Source organism: Dermochelys coriacea, chromosome 1, assembly GCF_009764565.3.
Source record: "Dermochelys coriacea isolate rDerCor1 chromosome 1, rDerCor1.pri.v4, whole genome shotgun sequence".
NCBI lineage: Eukaryota > Metazoa > Chordata > Testudines > Dermochelyidae > Dermochelys > Dermochelys coriacea.
The window spans coordinates 191,514,936-191,534,428 of NC_050068.2; the positions used below are offsets into that span (position 1 = coordinate 191,514,936).

Below are 19,493 nucleotides of genomic sequence, written 5' to 3' on the forward strand. Positions count from 1 at the left end.
CCTGCGGATGGGGCAGCATGGAGACCCACCTGGCCATGCCTCCACATAGGAACTGGAGGAGGGACATGCTGCTGCTTCTGGGAGCTGCTTGAGGTAAGCGCTACCTGAAGCCTGCACCCCTAACCACCTCCTATGCCCCAACCCCCTGCCCTGATTCCCCTCCCGCCCTCCAAACCCCTCAGTCCCAGCCTGGAACACCCTCCTGCACCCCCAACCCCTCATCCCCAGCCCCACCCCACAGCCTGCACCCCTAGCCTGAGCCCGCACCCCAGTCCGGAGCCCCCTCCTTCACCCTGAATTCATTTCTGGCCCCACCCTTGAGCCCGCACCCCCAGCTGGAGCACTCATTGCCTCCCACATCACACCCCCCAATTTCATGAGCATTCAGGGCCTGCCATATAATTTCCATACCCAAATTTGGCTCTTGGGCCAAAAAGTTGGCTCACCCCTGCTCTAACCTCAGCTGTTTCTGCTGTAGCCCTCTTAAAATAACTTATTTTTCTAAATTTTTCCAACATGAAAAGGATCTTTCCCCCCCACTTGCCCAAACTCAAAATTGACTATAAAGACTTTGCTCATACTTTACATTAAAAATGTCTTCGGCTAGTGACCAAGAATGCAAAACATGTCCAAAGGTGAAAGCTACGTAAAATTATTAACCTGTAAAAACAAGCATGTGTTGAAGAAACTGTGTTGAAACTTTGAAGTGCACTTGTGCTCTGAAGAGTAACTACAAATAGCACTCTTATTAAACAGGTAATTCCTGTTCTTATTGAATCATATCTACTTAAATGGTCAACTTGTCATTTATTCCTGTTGACGCTGCAAAGCTTACTCAGATATAGACTAGCATTGGACTTAATACTACTAATGCATGAAAATGAATATAGTTCCAAATGTAGAAAAAAACACTGCTGTTTCATGTGTACATCCCCAGTGACGTCAATAAGGTTGCATAAATGTATCTGAGGGCAAAACCAGGCTTGTAGTATGGTATCAGTTACTGGTGGTTATGTTTGAGAAGAACCCAGCTTGACTCGGATGCCAGTTAGAGAGCAGACCTTGTAATTTGGAAAGCTTTTTATTTGAAAACTAAACAAATTTGATCTGGAAGTTACTGAAACTAAACAAATATTGATCTTGTCAATTTTACAGTCGCCTGGTAGAGTAAGCATTGTACTTTACAGTGGGTACAATCAGGGACTACAACAAATGGCGCAAGTGCAAAATTTTAGAATATTACATGGGAACACATTTAAATCATACTGGGATTTACATTAACCTTCTCTTTACCGTTTTGTTATTCTATATGAAATGTCCCAACAAAATCTGTCATATATATATCAATCCACATTGTTTATATTAATACCTTATTTGTTGAAACACTGTACATCATCTGCAACTATGTACTGTTAAAGCTCAAGATACACTACTTTGTTACTATGCCAAACTTAATTTACAGACTTAGCTTTTTCATATTCATTTTTAAATTGACCTATGTTTATAGCAGCCAGATTCTCCTGACATTCTATTATCCATTTTTCCAGTATCAATGTTAATAGGCAATATAGAACACACTTTCAAAAACAACCTCCTTCATTCTATCAAGCCTGGCTTTTGCTCTTTTCACAACATGAAATCTAGTCTTCTCAAAGCCATTCATGGTCTTCTATCTACCTACCCCACCTCCTACATCCTTTTTCAGATCAAGGCTGCATTTAACATTATCCTAACTTTCTCAATATCTTTGATACTTTACTAATTGTTAAGAGCTCCACTCATCCAAAACTCTACCACCTTCACCTTCTTCTTTGACTCAGATCTCACAAGTTATGATGCAAGTTATTTTCCCTATAGTAAATTCATCCAAACTACCATGCAGTCATCTGAATAGGTCATGGGCATGTCTGTCTCCAGAATATAGCCCATATGAAACACTTCGGTAGCCCTCTTCTGAGACTGGTTATTCAAGCCTTCCTCTGACCTTCAGACAAACTCTGTAAAGACATGAGTGAGTAACTTCCTTTGTACACATGCAGAGAATGTAAATACCCGGCTCCCATTCTCAGATATCTATACTAACTTCCTTTCTATTTCACAGCATTAAGGGAAAGATCTACTCAAAGATTCTCCCATTTGCCTCCAATTCCTCAATCTCTTACTTTCCTGTACATTACCAATGTTCTTTAAAAACTGGCTTTTCAATAGCCTTGCCTGCTGAAGCAGCCTTTCGTTGCAACCGATTTAATTTCAAGGCTATTCATATCTCAGGATTCATTCTCTCTGGTGTATAGTTCTTTCCTTACCTACAAGTCAAATCTTATTCACTTATCCTATTGGTTAACCTATGGTGATTCACTCTCCCTCATTTAGTATTCAGTTACCAGGCAAGCTGCATCTTAGTCCGTTTTTGTTCCTCAAGCGCACGTGTCTGGTGACAAACTTGGCTTCCTGCACCTCTCTAGATGGAAATATACAACCCTACACTGGATATCTTGGCCGCATCCCCCATTTCACAACTATGTTAATCTGACTGGCCTAAATAAGTAGGACCCTTGTAAGTTTTTTTCTTCAGAATCCTGTGACTGGTTGTTTAAAATGACAAAAACCAGCTTCTTTAAAACCAAGCATTATTTCTTCACCTAAATATACACAGCATGTAGAGCAAAAAGTAAAAACAAATGTCTACATGCATGACATTTCCCCTTACCTAATCCTTAATATTTCATTGTAAATGTTAATATGTTTCATCTAGACCAGCTACGTCCATCTCTAACTGGTAGTAGTGTGAGTGCATGTGTGTGATGCTCTGCACGCTTGTCAGCTCTCACCTACTCACTGAGCAGTCAAGCCCTGCCTCACCCACCACACATACACTTCCCAAAGGAAACTTCAAGGTTTTGGATCCTCTTTGATCCTAGGCTTAGCCATGGGAGAAGTAAGCCATTCTATTTTGGATGGAGCCAAATAATTGGCATTCACCAATAAACCCCTTCCCCATGTTTTTCCTCAAGGATTCTTATCCATTTGTCATTATTTTGTCTTTCCTGTTAGGTTCATTTAACAACCCTTTTGATTCAACTCTATGCACTCAGGCAGGATATCACCACACAGGTAATCTGAGAGGTATATGATTTGTAAACACCAAACAAAAAGCCCCAACACATTCTCCATATCACCACTTTTCACCTCTATATGCCACAAGTTTGGTTTGTACTTGCACAATATACTCTTATCCAAATCTTGTGTTTGCACATACAAGTGCTTCAATGTAGACACTCACTACCGGGTGGGAAAGGGTTCTCCCATTGCTATAGTTAATCTGCATCCCCAAGAGATTGTAGTGAGGTCGACAGAAGAATCCTTCCATTGATTTTGCAAGTCTACACTGGGGGTTAGGTTAGCATTATTACCTCTCAGGGGGTGTAGGTTTTTCACACCTCCGAGACACAAAGCTAGGCTGATAAGTTCCTAATGTACACCATCCCATCGACCAGGGGTTCTCAAACTTCATTGCACTGCAACCCTCTTCTGTCAACAAAAATTACTTTATGATCCCAGGAGGGGGACCAAAACCTGAGCCCGCTGGAGCCCCACTACCCCATGTCGGGGGGCCAAAGCCTGAGCTTCACTGCTCCGGTGCAACCCACTTTGGGATCCCAACACACAGTTTGAGAACCACTGCCATAGACAGACTGAGGAGTGCTGATTTAGTTTTGTATGGATGCTATACAATATAGAATCACACTGCGTGCCAAGTAATACTAGATACTGTGGTCAAATAATTTTATCAAGCACATTCCCAAAGAGATCACAAGCTCACTTAATATTAACAACAAAGACAATGTTTTATTGAACAAATCTATGTACAGTACAAAAAGGTTTTTTAAAATGAAACACTACTGTTGATTTATTGCAGTTTGATGGCTCAGTTTTAATTTGTACTCTTATATAAATGAAAAGTAAAATAATTTAACATTCAACAAGGAAGTACTAATTTCCTTTCTTGCTGAACCTTTAATAGCTTTTACAAATTAACAGAGTCCCAAAATGCATACATTGCATTTAGTCAGAAAGATGTTATACAGTACCAAATAAATTAAAAAAAAAAAAAAAAAAACACTACCCCTTAAAAGTCTTTCATCCATACCACTGATGTTAAACAATACAAGTAAATGAGTACAGCTGAACCTTCATTGTGATATTAAAACCACAAGTTTGTTATAAATTATCCAAACTATACAATTTATAGGTTTTTTTTTAAAAATGAATATGGCTAAATAACCCAAGTACCAGTAACCTTTCCCCACAGATATGACCATTTTCAACCTACTTTGCACAATTATTTGTGGAGGGTGCCTATCAAGCAGCAACTTTTGAAAATTAGAATTTACATGACCGTTACAATGGAGTGTGTTCAAGTAGTAACAGATGAGCTCTAAAAAGCTAACTGCCAAGTCAAACCAAGTTTAGTCCACTTGGAGGAAGACGATTAAAATATGATAATCTGCACAAAAAGCACACAGACCTTGATCCAGCAAAGCACTTAAGTGCATGAATAACTTTAAGCACATCAATACTGCCATTAACTTCAATGGGACTATTTGCATGCTTAAAGTTGCACACATTCTTTGCTGGATCAAAATCATTCATCAGTGTTGGAGTATGTGTATTTTAAATCAATCAATATAACACTTAGTCTTGGAAAAAAACAAAACCTAGATTTGGAACTTTTTTAAACCCTAAAAATTGCCAACTCAATTTAAGATGGTCGCTTAAATGTCTCTGAATCCCATAAAGCATGTATAATAATCCCACACATTAGATATATATTTTATTTTCAAATTATAGTTGCTTAATACTTCAACTGAGTATGCCAACAGGTAACATTTTACAGAAGGGACAACAACATGTCTTTTGAACTAAAATCTGTACTTCAAAAAGTTACCTGCCACTTACTCCTTTAAGTGTTTGCCTAAGTGAAATAAAAATCTAGATTTTTAAAAATTATATATACACTGAACACCTGTGATATAAACAGACTGTGTGCAACACAAGCATCTTTAAACAAAAAATGAGTTTAACAGGTAGAAAAATTATGGTCACAGTTTTATGCATGTACATAGATGCGCATAAACTACACACTTTAAACCAAGAAAATACAAATCCCTATCGTGTTTTTGAAGCAACACGTGGCGCTTTAGTACCGGCAAAAAAGCATCAAAGATTAAGTACACTTAAAGATTTAATATTTTTTTTAAATCCACTGACCAAGTTTTCATGATTTAATACTCTAAAATAACCTTTGTTTTTTCCAGATGTATTTAAGCTAAAACTGAAGCTAAAAAACAAAGACGAGCCTGGGAATATTCTAAAGAAGATAACCAGGTTCTTAAAAGTTAGTTGGGTAAAAACTTTACAGTAGGTAAGTATGGAAATACATTTGATTGACTTGTTCCCTTAGTTTCATTTATTTAAAAAAAACTAATAAATTTTATACACATGATGCACTTTATCTTGTAAATATAAAACAAAAAATGTGTTCTTTGGTGCCTCAAATGTCATGCAGGCTTTCTAGAAGTGCCCCAGTCATTGGTATTAATGTAATGCACACATAGCTGTGATCATAATTTTATACCCTTTTACTTTTGGCCAAACCCAAGTTAGAGAACCATTTTCTAGGATTCAAGAAGTAAGAATCTGAGTTAGCATTCTTTTTTCCCCTAAGCAAGGGGAAAAGGAAGGAGAAGTTATATGAACATTTGATTTTACAGAGGATTACTAGCAGAGTCATTTTTCAACTATAGTGTTTTAAGTGTCAGATATTTAACAGCATACTTTACAATGAAACCTTTCTGTGTTTGCAAAAGTGAGTTGTTGCTACAATGAACAGATCCTGTATCCATATTTTTAATTGGTATCAATTCTCACATAATCTATTGAGTAAGTGAGCCAACTGCCTTACTGTACTGTACACACATTGTGATGAAGTGAGCTGTAGCTCACGAAAGCTTATGCTCTAATAAATTTGTTAGTCTCTAAGGTGCCACAAGTACTCCTACACATTGTGATGAATCACTCAACGAGCAAACTAATTGAGCTGGGAAAGCCCTTCTGTATTGTCCTAGGTTACTGTGAAAATCTGACTCATGCCTCCTGTTTTTAATCGATAGCTTCTGCCTCTCTGAATGTACCCAACCTTCTAGTTAACAGCACCAAGCAGGGTCTGAAATAAACATATGGTTTGTGTAATCTACAAAACAAGGTAGCATAGTGTGGGGGTAATTTTTCATTGCAGTTGAAAATCTGAGCACTTGCAACATTCTCCTTCGATGAAAAGTCTACTCCTGGGGGAATTCTGCGCCTGTGTACATGCACAGAATTTATGTCCACGGCAGATTTCTTTGCTTCCCTGCAGAAAAATGACTTTCTGACAGGGAAGCAACAAGAACAATTATAAGACCCTGCCTAGCAATATGTTTCGAGTGCCCAGGGCAGCCAGCAGAAAGGTAAATCACTGTGGGGCAGGGGGCGGGACTGGGGAAGCCCCGGATGGTGGCACCTACCCTGCGTTGGGCTCAGTTGCCAGTCCCAGCCGGGTTGGAGAAGACGGGACTTCCTCTTCCCCTGCATGGCATCTGGGGCCATGTCAGACCCACCCCCAATTTCTACCCTGGCTGTAGGAAGCTCTCAAAACTCTCCCCTCTGCGCTTCCTGAGCCCATTGATCCTCAGCTAGGGGGCGGGGGGAAAGGGAGGTTAACTATACAGGGAGCTGCTGCTCCCCCATTCACACAACTCCTTTGCATCATACCCTCAGACCCTCCCACCGACCCTCCCGCCCCAGAACCCACTCCCTCTGCACCTAGACAACCTCGACAAACCACCAACAGCTGGATCCCCACCCCACTGAGCTCCACTCCCCCAGCATCTGGACCCCCTGCCAAGCCTCCCACACCAAAATCCCCCTGCCAAGTTCTATTCCCCCCCAGACCCCCCTCCACTGAGCCCCAACCACCTTCACCCGGACCCCCTGGCAGAGTCCCATTACTGTTGCACTCAGAACCCTCCAAGCAGCCCCTGTGCATCCAGATCTCTTCCACACCCGGATCCCCCACTGACCTGCCCGCACCCAGAAACCTCTCAACCCAAACCTGGATCCCCACACACTAAGGCCCTCCACACTTGGATCCTGCCTGGCTGAGTCTGCCTGCCCACACCTGGTGCACCTGGCACAGAGAGACAGGGCCCTGGGCTGTTTCTGGGGCAGATCCTGTCCTTGCACTGTGTTACGGGTGGGCGCAGCCTCATCGCCGAGTCTGTATCCCAGAGTGGAGGGGGAGCTGCACAGTGATCTACCATCTCCATGCAGCCAGTGGCCTGTGCTCCCCAATGCCATGCTGGAGCCTCCACATTTATTTCACAAATAAAATTTGCAGATTGTTAATATATTGTGTGCAGATATATTGTGTGCAGAATTTTTAATTTTTTGGCAGAGAATACCCTCATGAGTAAAACTCAGAAATACCTTTTTGTTTTGTGTGTCTTTAGGTCTGTTAGGTGACATATTGAAACTTTCCATCCTTACAGACTCATTCTGGATGTCACTTTTACCAGCAACCTTTTGCTGGCCAAAGTACTTAAACACTTTGATTTAAATTGCTGAGCTCTTTCATTGGTTTCTGATAAGGACCACCACGTTTTTCAGAGAGACTGCTACTGCTGGCAGTACTGTGTTTTAAGGTTGATCTGTTAACATTTTCCCATTCCTCCTTTACATGACAGAGCATTACTTGGTAAATCAAAACTCAGTGCTGTATCAGAGGGATGCTGAGTGGGTATAGAAGTTTCTTCCTGATCTATTTTTGCTAATAACTGGCATTCTTTGCTTTGTTCTCTGTTGTTCTATCTTCATTTAACTCACATTTTTGAGAAAAAAGCATCTCTATTAAATTTTGTCCATAGTCATACTAAGAATTGAAGGACCTTTATATTTGGATATTATTTTAGCGCTATACGCCAGCTCAATTTCATCTTTCTTCACTCAGGGCATACATTTTTTAGCCTCAATCTGTATGGGTTAGTACCAGCAGCTGCTGTACACATACTACTTGTGTTAAATCTCACAGTGCCTGTAATGGACTTTTTATTTAACATTTCCAAAAAGTCAGTATGTGTAGTTTTGCCATATACTTTAAATGGGCTTTTAAGCGCATCTGAATTGTGTCTTGTACAGCTGATATATCTAATATCAGACTGTATATTCTGTATTTTAACTTTTTCGCTTTTGGAACACACTGTCCATCTTAGACATCTCTCTACACTCTTCATTTTGGATTCTGAACACAAGTTTATTAAATGAGCTCCATGAGTTTTCGTTAAAGACACAAACTTTGAAAAAAGAATGTCCACTTCCTCTATCAAATTTTTATCCATACCATGAAAATAAATGTAATGTCTCTTTAAATTCAATTTTTAATAATGTGGAGTGACACCCTTTGAACATGCATGGATAGGAAGGGTTTCTCTTATTAAAACCTTTTAATCCAGCGAACAGGTTACAGTAGTGTTTCTTTCTCTAAGGCAACAACCACTTCTCTTCTTGGCCTGCTCAGCCGAGTGTTTTATTTTTCTTAAGTGCTCATGCCAGACACACTGTGCTGCTGTTCTTTGATCATACACTGGGAATTCATGGGGCTTTCTGGATAACTGGTACTTTGGGGAATTTGTAGCAACCTTTCGGGACTCAAAACCTGCACAGCTCCTACTATTCCTCTGTGAGTTCTATCTAGAAAATGTGCTTTGTCTTTTATCAAGATCACATTTTTCTTTAGTAATCTGAGTCTGCTTTATGATTAAGGCCATCTGGGAAACAGCAAACTGATGCTTCTTCATGTAGTGTTTTCTCACACCACTCCTCAATTGATACATCTTCCCGCAACATTTAATCAGGCACCTGTAAAATAGATTAAGTTTGTTAGGTTTCATTTTGTTCCCATGCAAATGGTACTTTAAATTGGAATTTTGCTTGAGTTTGTCAACATGCCTAGTTTTGAACTTGCAAGTAGAAAATGCATAGATTAAACTACCCAAGACTATCTTGTCTGAATGCTCTCTCATCTAAGCTGTCAGCTGATTTTCAACTCATTTTTTTCCCTAAACATTTAGTTTGACTGAGTTTATCTTCCGGTTTATTAAAATACTTGGGTTTTATTCAGGTCATTACCACTCAGTCTTTTCTTAAATCTGCTCTGTCTTGAAGCCTATTTCCAAGGACCATTTCTCTGTTAGTTTCCATCTCTAAACATATGCATCTAGAAGCACTGTAAGACTTACTTTCATCATCTGAATCGAATCCAAAGAGCGTCTGACATTTCTTTTGTGCAAGGTGAGCCTCAAGTGCTTCTGAGTTACAGTAGGTGATCAGGCAGTTCCCACATCTAAATCTTTCTGCTGATTTGCTACAAGCTTTATCTTGCTCAGAATGGGCATCTATTTTATCAGTTAGAGTTTTTCTACGTTTTGGCATGCTAATGTATCGTTCATCAAGGTAACTTGGAGGCAACGGTCTAACATACGGTTTTGTCACAATTAAGCCATATGAAGTATTTTCAGTTGTCTGATTTGGTTTGGAAGGTGACTGAGAGACTGCAGCAGTATTGTTTTGTGGTATATCATTGCAGTTCTGTAAAACTGGTAAAGACCCATTTTCTGTCCTTGTTTCATCTGCCACTCTGTCCAAAGCTGCCTCTGATGAAGCTGAATAAGTCTGCTCCAGTTCCATGTGCCCATTGACCAGTTGGTCACGAACATTACAGTTTTCAGAATTTGGCTGTACTATAGGCATCTTTTGGTCTATCAAGCTAAAAACTGTAGCAGTAACATCAGATGAATTTTCACTCCCATTCTGAATTACATTATATGCTTTCTTCTCAATACTCTGGATATACGTCTTTGGTTCTGTAGAGTCTTTCCTTGCCTTCCAAGTTGGAACCGGTAAATCTACAGCTTCTTTTTCACTATTAGATGCATCTTTTTCTTGAAAACCACAAAGTGACTCTGATAGCGTATCTGACGAATATTTTTCATTTACTTCAGAACACTCTGTTTTGTTTAAATAATGCTGAGCCTCATGTTCATACAGCAAAGGAAGCTCTTCAAAAAGCTCACAGCACTCTGCAAAATTGCACTGAGCTTTAAAAACACTGTGACTTTTTGTATGTTCTGCAAGCTCAGTGGACAGCTTAAATCTCTGATTACAGTTAAAATGTAAACAGAAGTAAACATTTGGATATACGTGTCGCTTCAGGTGGTCTATGAAATGCTGAGAATCTGCAAACTTTCTCTGACAGAACCGACATTTTCCTTTATTCCACTTCATTATATGCTGTTGCACCTTCAGATCAGTTGGGTGAGCTTTTCTTGCATGTTTATTGAGAAATCTTATCTTTTTAAACACTCTAATGCAACTGTTGGCAGGGCACTTGAAGTTACCTTCTTGATCCATAACATCCAGATCCTTTTGAGAGCACAGAGCTCCATTTACTTTGTGAAGTATAGGAGACTCTTGACTCGGGCTATCGCCACCGTCAGGCAAACTCTCCGTAGTTACAGGTTCAAGAGTATTATTTAAACAGTTGTCACAACTGCCATTTTCAATAACATTATCCTGTTTGCTTACATGATTTTCAGCCACATCCAATTCCTGGTCATGATTTTGTACTTCCGTATCAGTACTTGGAACTATTGCAGCCTCTGGTTCATTATCTTTAGAACAGTTAGAATTCCCATTTTCAAAAGAGACCGATGCATGAGAGCAATTTACTTCACTTAAAGCAGGGGTTTCCTGATCATCATGATGGGTAGCAGCAAGATGCTGTCTTTGTATTTTCTTGACATGATTCCTTAAGTGCTTCAGCATGATTCCTCTTTGCCTGAATTTCCTACAGCATATTACACATGAAAAACTTCCCTTTTTCTGGTGAGCCTGTGCATGCCTTACAATGTGACCACCAAGAAATTCCCTGTTGCATAACGCACAACGGTGTCTTGGTACATTATGATCTATTTTAGATACCCCAAGAGCTGCATGGTTCTTTCTGGCATGACCTTTAGATTGGGCTTCAGAGGGGTCTTCAGGGTCAAGCTCCCCATTACTTAGATCTGTTAAAGAGACAACTTCTTCACTCAAAGCCTGATGTTCCATTGGCTTCTCTGTATTAGCAATAGAATTTTCCAGTGTACTTTCACCTAAGCCAACAGATGCTTTATCCCCCAACAGTGATAAACAATTCTGCTTGATCATCAAAAAATTCCAAAACTCAGGATCAAAAAACAAACCTTTTTTCAAAATTGGAAGCAATTCAAAACGTACACGGTTCTGAACAGAACTAGTGTGCTCATTATACTCTTCATCTGCACATTTATATAGATGTTCAACAGTGTAATACGATTCTAAGGTGCGCTCAAGAAAAAAGATAGACAGCGCACAAATTCTGAGTATCTCCAAGTCATTTGGCAAAAAATGAGCAATTGTTTTATATATGAGACATTTCATGATTGGATCATCACGAAGGTCCAACTGCAGAGCACATCCACATATTTCAACACAAATCTGCAAACCATCTTCTCCAACCTGCAGAAAAGAAATTAAGATTAATTTTACATCATCCCCTGCTTTTATTGTTGGCTTGCGACAGAGGCATGTTTGAATGCAAAATAAAGCAGGAGCAACAAACAAAAATTCAGTTCTAAAACAATACTTCAATTTCAACATAACTTTGTATTAAAATATTTCAAAGGTAAGTAGAATTCAGAAGGCATCTCAGTTGCAAAGTCCTCTAAAATCAGATTTTATTAAATGATATATAAATAAACCAATAATATAAACTACAGCTATGCCGAGCATAACATTTGGTTTGCACTGCAGGCTGCATATCTAGTGCTGTCAACAAAGCTTCAGATACTTTTGTACTGCACACTTCTGTAATCAAAGAGACAGCAGTGTTTTGGTTAAGGTTTGCTGAAGCTTGGGCTCTCTAATTCTGTCTCCATTTTGACTCATTTAACTTGTACTGCATAAAAAATGAAAACTACAAAATTTTTCAAAGGTGATAAATGATTTTGGGTGCCCAACTTGACTCATCATAATGGCCTGACTTTTCAGAAATGGTGAGCTATCACCCTGAAAAATACTAAATCACTTGAAATTTAAACTAGGCCCTTAAGTGAAATTTATAATTAACATGTGTTTCTGAAAATTCCTCCTATCTGAGATACAAGATATTTTGATAAAGGAAAAATTTGGGAACAAGTTTTTATTATAGCTATATGTTGCATACCTCTTCAATATCTATGTATTAACAAGTATATACATTTCACATATTTGTTGGGACATTTAAAAATCTAAATGGCACTTGAGTGTTTAGTTCAATCTTACTAACAGCAGTACTAGATTAACCTAACCACCAGGAATATTTTTTGGAGTATTTACTTAGAGTCAAGACATGGTGAACATAGTAGAATTGTTTCACTTGTGTACAACTATACTGTAACGTTAACAAAATAGGTTTACTATGATTCAAGTGAAAAAAAAAAAACTATTACACTCTTCATGCACCTAAGTCTCAGAATGCCAGGAAGACCTAATACATTTCCATTACTATAAAATCTGCTGTCAGCTGTAAAGTTAGTCAGATATTAGTTGTGGAATTTGAGCTATTTGGCACACTAGGATATGCAATGCTGCACTTTATTACAAACTTCTGAGAGACATGGGAAAGCATATAGGACAAGTACTGGTTGAACCTGGTACCAAATGCCATCAAATGAGTGTCTAGAAGTACAATGGGTTTTAGCATCTTGGTTTACTCTATTAGCTCTTTTGCATGGAGCTTGTAGTATTTTCTATTTTCCAGGATCCAGGCTTGATTAATCATCCCTCAGGACACTGCCACTATCATACAAACTCAAGATTCATGTTAAAAGAAATAGATCTATACCTTGGCTAAAGAGAAAAAGGCAGAGAACCAATTAAGTTTACCATGTCTTCTGCTTAGAACCTTGTTTAGCCAAAAGTAATACCACATTAAATAGTCCAATTCTTCAGCAGATATATTGCCAACAAGGCTACAATTAATCATGTCAGTTTCTTAATTCAAGGGATCTCAAATGTACATAGTGTGGGACTTGTCTTAGTAGAGGCTGCCTCATAGATCACACTTTCTCTCATTTGAGACTGCATGGGTCATCAGCTCTCCCACCGGCAAACAAGTAACATCCCTCTGTCAACTGCAGCAATTGCTTACATTGCAAAGGAGTATTAGAAAAGCATTTAGAGTATTTTTAGCTCCTTTTAATACAAACAAACAATGAAAACAGCACCATTTTAACCAGCCAGATGTTTGCAGACCACCAGCAAGTACTGCAGGAGCCACTTGTAGTGGATGGATGATAGTTTGGCAACTACTGATTTAACAGATAATACCTCCCTGGAGACCATTCAAAAATCTCTATTCGCCTCCTGAATGGTAAATATATACAGCTTGCTTGGGGAAAGTACTTCAAAAAGCTTTAGAGGATGTGCTTTTCTGGAATTAGGATGCCAATGGACACAGGACAGATATGAGAGGCCCAGTGAAAGCCATTAACAATAAATGGTGGTACATTTAATCCAAGGGGAAAGCAATTCTTGGGGGGAAGGGGAAGACACTATTTAATCAAAATGACAACTGAATCTCAGCCACAATGAAGAAAACCCAACAAAAATACTGCAAAATGATCTTACACTAATCTTGATCCAATACTAAAGAAATCAGCCATACCCATCTTCTAGGTGAGAAATATAAGTCTACTATGTTCTCATTCCCATTTTCTTTTGTAAGTCTACAGATGCTTTGATCATTTAGATCACTGGAAGTTTAACTCCCCTCCGTGTGCTACAGATAAGTTACTTGTATTGATCTATTGACACGTATTGTGTTGTAGTATCCCATTATAGCTTATTGTAGAGTGGCTGTTGCTGAAGGAACTCCTAAAGGTATCTGATTTCTGCATGAAAGCATGTGTTACTATTGTTACAACACTTAAGATTATGAGAACAGTAATTAAATTAGAAAACAAGTAATTTTTCTTTTTCTAGTTTGTTTACTTTGTGCATTTATTTATTGTAATGTTGCCATTTCTGTTGTGTCAATTTCCTCTTTTATTTATGTGGGCTCCTCCCAACCCTATAGAAATAGGAGAGAAAAACAACTTAAATAATAGGAAAAAGTGCATTTGTAAAACCACAACAATGGAAAAGGGAACTCGTGGTCATACGAGGTACCCAGAATTTCTTTTAGCTAGTTTTTTGGGTCTTGACTTAATTTGAAATTACTGTTGTCTAGCTATCCCTTCTTTCCCCCTTTGCTGCAATAGACCAGCACACAAAAAAATGAGGTAGCAATGACTAAGTTAAATTGTTAATACAAGAAAAAATACCACCACTTACTTCATCCTTAATGACTTTCATGAAAGGGAAAATTACTCTGACATTCGTAGCTATCCTTAAAAGTTGGTAGCACTGATCAACAAATACTTGTTTTGAAGGGTTAGATTTAAGCTGCAGTTTACTCCACATAAATATCAGGTCCCTATAAATATAAAACAAAACAGCTTTGTTAAGCTATGGTTGAAATAGAGCTGGCCCTAAGCAAAATGTGTTTCTATATGCAGCTTGACTATGAATATTGTTTGCATGCTAGTAATTCTGTAACTATAATCATATTTCACAGTTAAGAGCAAAGATAATTAAAACCACAAATATATACATGAAGTTACATGATGAAAAACGTCATTTTTAAAGCATCTATGGTATACCCTATCACAGACCAACTGCAATATGCAACAGAAGATTAATGCATCCAGCTTAGTATCACAGAGAACTGGACAACAAAACAAAAAAGCTTATAGCATTTACCCTTCCTTTCCCAAGATTATAGAGAAGATGACTGTCAAGATGGCCAGGCCAATAATATTCTGGGATTAAATTACATTTACTGTAAGGTGGGGAAGCTTTCAGGGGCACAAATGTCAGACACAAAATGAAAGGATGGTAGGGACACGCTCTCTGGTCCATTCCATTATTAGAGGAAGCCTATGGGTTACCATTTAGAAGATATTGATGTTTTCCATGTGCATGTCTGTCTTACTATTGTACTGTCCTTTTCTGACAAGTGACATCTTCTGTACTATGCAATGTTGTTGTAGCCATGTCGGTCACAGGATATTAGAGAGACAAAGTGGGTGAGATAATATCTTTTATTGGACTAACTTCTGTTGTGAGAGAGAAGCATTCAAAAGTTTGTCTCTCTCACCAAGAGAAGTTGGTCCAATAAAATATTACCTCATCCAGCCCGTCTTCTGTACTAGCCCTTTTAGCCTGTAACAGGTATATGGCAATATCAGGCCATCTGTTGAGGATTCATGGTAGGGGAAGTCTCTGGCCTGCGTATTCAGGATGAATATAGGGGGAAAAAAAAAAAAAAGTTTCCTGCCTTCACATGCAGCTTGAAGTCTTTGATGTTATACATCCCATAGCTGGGTGTAGGGGGAGTGGAATCTTGTGAAGATGGAAATGAGGTCTGTACCATCTTAGTGGACAGCCCAGTGAAACTCTAATGAGCAGGTACATTTGCAATTTACAGGATCCTATTGGGATCCAGGAAGTGGGAGGGCGGAAGCCCACCCACTGCTAAGGGGTCCCCCCCAGCCTAAGGGGGAGATCCACAGGACCTGGAAGCCAAGTGATTTCGGGGGCCAACTAATAAAACAGGATAGTAGGCAGAGTTTTCACAGGGATACATGCTTCACAGTTGAAAACTGGTAGAGCACCTGGGCAACAGGAAATAAAGACAATTTCTTCCAACTTTAACTATGGAGTCACTGCTGTGACTTCCTGACAGATGGATTCAACATAAGATACCTTTCAAAAGAAAGAAGTCTAAAAATCAAGTATTAGGCACCTATACCCCAGAAAGAGGTTCTTGAACACCTCTAGAACAAACCTAAGCAGCCACCCTGTGATGGGGCAGAGCCCCACCCCGAGAAAAGGGCTGAACCAGGCCAGAGAGGCTGTGCGAACCAACAGCCAATCAGTGAAGGCCCGGAGAGAGCCAATCAGGGCGGGGGAAGGGGCAGCCAATCAGGACCAAGCAAGGTCCTATATAAAGGCTGCCCAGCTAGGGAGCAGGGCAGTCTCTCCCTGACTGGCAAGGGAGGAGGACAGGCTCTTGAGCAGAAAGGTAGCACCTTGGACAGAACAGTGCTGGGGAAGGGCAGAAGGAGTTGGGGAGCTCCAGCCAAGGAAAACCCCAGGCTGCAGGCCTTGCTACAAAGGGCTGAGCAGGTGCATAGGACCAAAGAGGAAGAAGCCCAGGGACAACAGTTTGACAAGGGGAGAGAAGGAGGGCAGACAGGCTGGCACTATAGGGTCCCTGGGTCAGGACCCAGAGTGGTGGGTGAGCATGGGTCCCCCCCCCTTCCCCCTTGTACTACACATGGCTGAGGAGGAGCGTGGCCTGATTGCATGGATGCCTGTTGCATCCTGCAACAAAAGGGCTCGACTTTGAGGCTGCAGTTGGCCACTAGAGCTGGTGTAGACAGAAGACTGCTAATAACACCAAACCCCCGGAAAGGGGTGAGACTGGAGCAGTGGGCACTGCTGGATGGCAGTGTCCTGAAAAGGATGCCACCGAGCGGGGAGCAACGCAGGTCCCCAAAGCAGCAGAGCCGATGAAGGGCAAGGCACCACACACAAAAGGTGCTCCATGACTGGACAGAGCTAATTCCTGGAGCAACCAGCAGGAGGTGCCAGCAGTGGGGAGTCCTGACCCCATCACACATCCTTAGTTAAAGAATTACATACAACTACCTTCCAAATCTCATGAATTTAAAAAAAGAGCCAAGACTGGTTGAATCTCACACTTTTATGAAATGAGCCTTGTCATGACCAGGTTGCAGTTCTGCCAGACTAAATGAGATGTGATCAGGCCATTTGGATTTTTTTTCCTAGTGAATCCCACAGAACCTAGTACTTGGTATAAAAAAACCAAAAGGTTTGGCTGACTTTTTAATCTGTGCCAGATGCAAGTCTAGCAAGCTGTTTGACATCAAGCTTCTGAAGAACAGCCTCACTAAGCAGACGAAAAAACATTGCCAGGATTGACTGAATACGGATAGAACACAGACATCACTTGAAAATTTGGGATGCTTCGACAACTCCACGGTATATTTAAAAACACAATATAAGTTGGTTCAGATACTAGATCTTGAATCTCACTTATTCAGAACTTAAGTCACTTCCCCCAGGAAAATTAAGTTCCAAGTAAAACCTGAGCTCACAGGTAGTGGACTAAATTAAAAATGGGCTTTCCTCAGTGTAATCGCATATCCTATCATTGTGTAAGTGCACGAAGCTTACAAAAAGACCAATAATTTTAGCCTCTTTGCATTAGGAACTACCTATACCGTGAAGCCAGCCCCCAAAAGAGAGCCTGAACTGATAACAGCCATTTTTATGCACAAAAATATTGTTCCAACAAATTTCACAGGGGGAAAAAACCTCCTGCCTTAAGGATTAAACAAGATGTATGAACCACTCGTGCTCAACTTTGCCAGGATCATGAATATCTCACAAATACATCAAGACACTTGTAAAGCTTGTAAAAGCACAGAGAAACTGATTATCTTCTGCATAATCAAATAGCTATTTCAACCCTTCACAAACATTAAGGGAAGATGTTCAGAACCTAAACAGCCAAGAGAAGAAAGCTGAGCAGCTTGTGTGGGGCATATAAAAGTATTCATATGGGCTTTTTAGCACAGGATCTTGAAACTTTTCCCCCTCAAATTCCTATGTCCACCAAATAGAATACCCATTGTCAGGAGTTTTCCTGCTATTTATAAACATCAAGGGTAAAATTTTCAAAAGCATCCAAAAGACTCAGGACCCTAAGTCCCATTTTCAAGCCATTTAGTACACAGGAACTTATGTCTAACTGAAAGTGAACAGGATCTAGACTAAGTGGCTTGGTAACTTTTGAAAATGGGACGTATGTTCTTAAGCCACTTGGATGCTTTTGAAAGTTTTATTCCAAGCTTCTATCCTCTCGGGGGCCAGACTGACAAGGCGTGTGAACACAGGATATGGTACAGAGCTTCCCTGGTTCTCTGACCAAGGTGGCCAGACATTCAGCCTGACATGATCAGTTATCACCATCCTTAACAAATGCTGAAAACAGTATTTGCCACTGCAAACAGCATTTGAGGCTGTCTCTCTCTTGACCTAGACCTAAAACCTTTGCTATCCATGTTAAGAGGAAAGGCAAATGTGACTTATTTCCAGTAAATGGAAGAAACATCCCTACACACATACTGGTAACAACACTAGACGTCGATTCTGAATTAGTATAAGTAGATCCCTCTGGTGTACCCTACACAAAAGATACTGAACTAACTACCAAGGAGCCAAAGGTTAACAGCAGATCAGATCAACTGTATTTCTTTCATGTCAAGCAAGTGACCATGACAAATGTCTGGAAACCTGGAAGTTGTGATCCTGTTCTAAGTTTGCTTAGGTCAACATCCTCGTCATCAGTTTGAATCACGACTACTTTGCTATACTTAAAATGGCCGTAGAGCAGTTTTTAAACTAAGGGCTGGGGGAAAGCAGACAAATGCAGAGGACCATATGGTTCAGACATCACTTGGGGGGCGGGGGGGAAATCTATAAATGGAGATTTCCTTTGTCCTAATAAGGATGACAGGTTGGAAGTTGATAAAATACAGCTAGGATCTGATGAGAAACTGTCAAATGAAAAAAGTCCCATTCAATTACATAGTGTAATGGCAGGCAGTTAAAAAGTGACAAGTTTTTCAAGTGCTTCTATACCAATGCTAGAAGTCTAAATAAGATGGGTAAACTAGAATGCCTCATATTAAATAACGATATTGATACAACAGGCAACACAAAAACTTGATAGAATGAAGATAATCAATGGGACACAGTAATACTAGGGTACAAAATACAGCGGAAGGACAGAACAGTTTGTGCTGGTGGGGGAGTGGGACTGTATGTAGAAGAAAGCATAGAATCAAATGAAGTAAAAATCCTAAATGAACCCAGGTACTATACAATCTCTATGGATAAGTAATTCCATGCTTGAGTAATAAGAATAGAGCAGTAGGGCTATATTAAAAACCACCTGACCAGGATGGGGATAGTGACTGAAATGCTCAGGGAGATTAGAGAGGCTATTAAAATAAACTCAATAATAAGGGATTTCACCTATTCCCATACTGACTGGGTACACATCACCTCAGGAAGGGATGCACAGATAAAGTTTCTTGACACCTTAAATGACTGCTTCTAGAACCCACAAGAGGAGAGGCAATTCTTGATTTAGTTTTAAGTGCAGTTTAGGATCAGATCCAAGAGGTGAATATAGCTGGACT

General features: G+C 39.9%; 1 protein-coding gene across 4 annotated transcripts in view; it reads right to left on the bottom strand.

Moving 5' to 3' along the window:
* Positions 1 to 7,463: 7,463 nt before the first annotated feature.
* The window catches only part of ZNF654 (zinc finger protein 654), a 63,328-nt gene continuing 51,298 nt past the window's right edge, over positions 7,464 to 19,493 (bottom strand). For all 4 annotated transcript variants that reach the window (XM_038377260.2, XM_043510275.1, XM_043510280.1 and 1 more), the window contains 3 exons: positions 14,491 to 14,632; positions 9,336 to 11,634; positions 7,464 to 8,955 (listed from right to left, as the gene is read on the bottom strand). In XM_038377260.2, the coding sequence (XP_038233188.1) occupies positions 8,948 to 8,955; positions 9,336 to 11,634; positions 14,491 to 14,632 (2,449 nt within the window). In that variant the 3' untranslated portion in view covers positions 7,464 to 8,947. The remainder of the gene's footprint in view (positions 8,956 to 9,335; positions 11,635 to 14,490; positions 14,633 to 19,493) is intronic.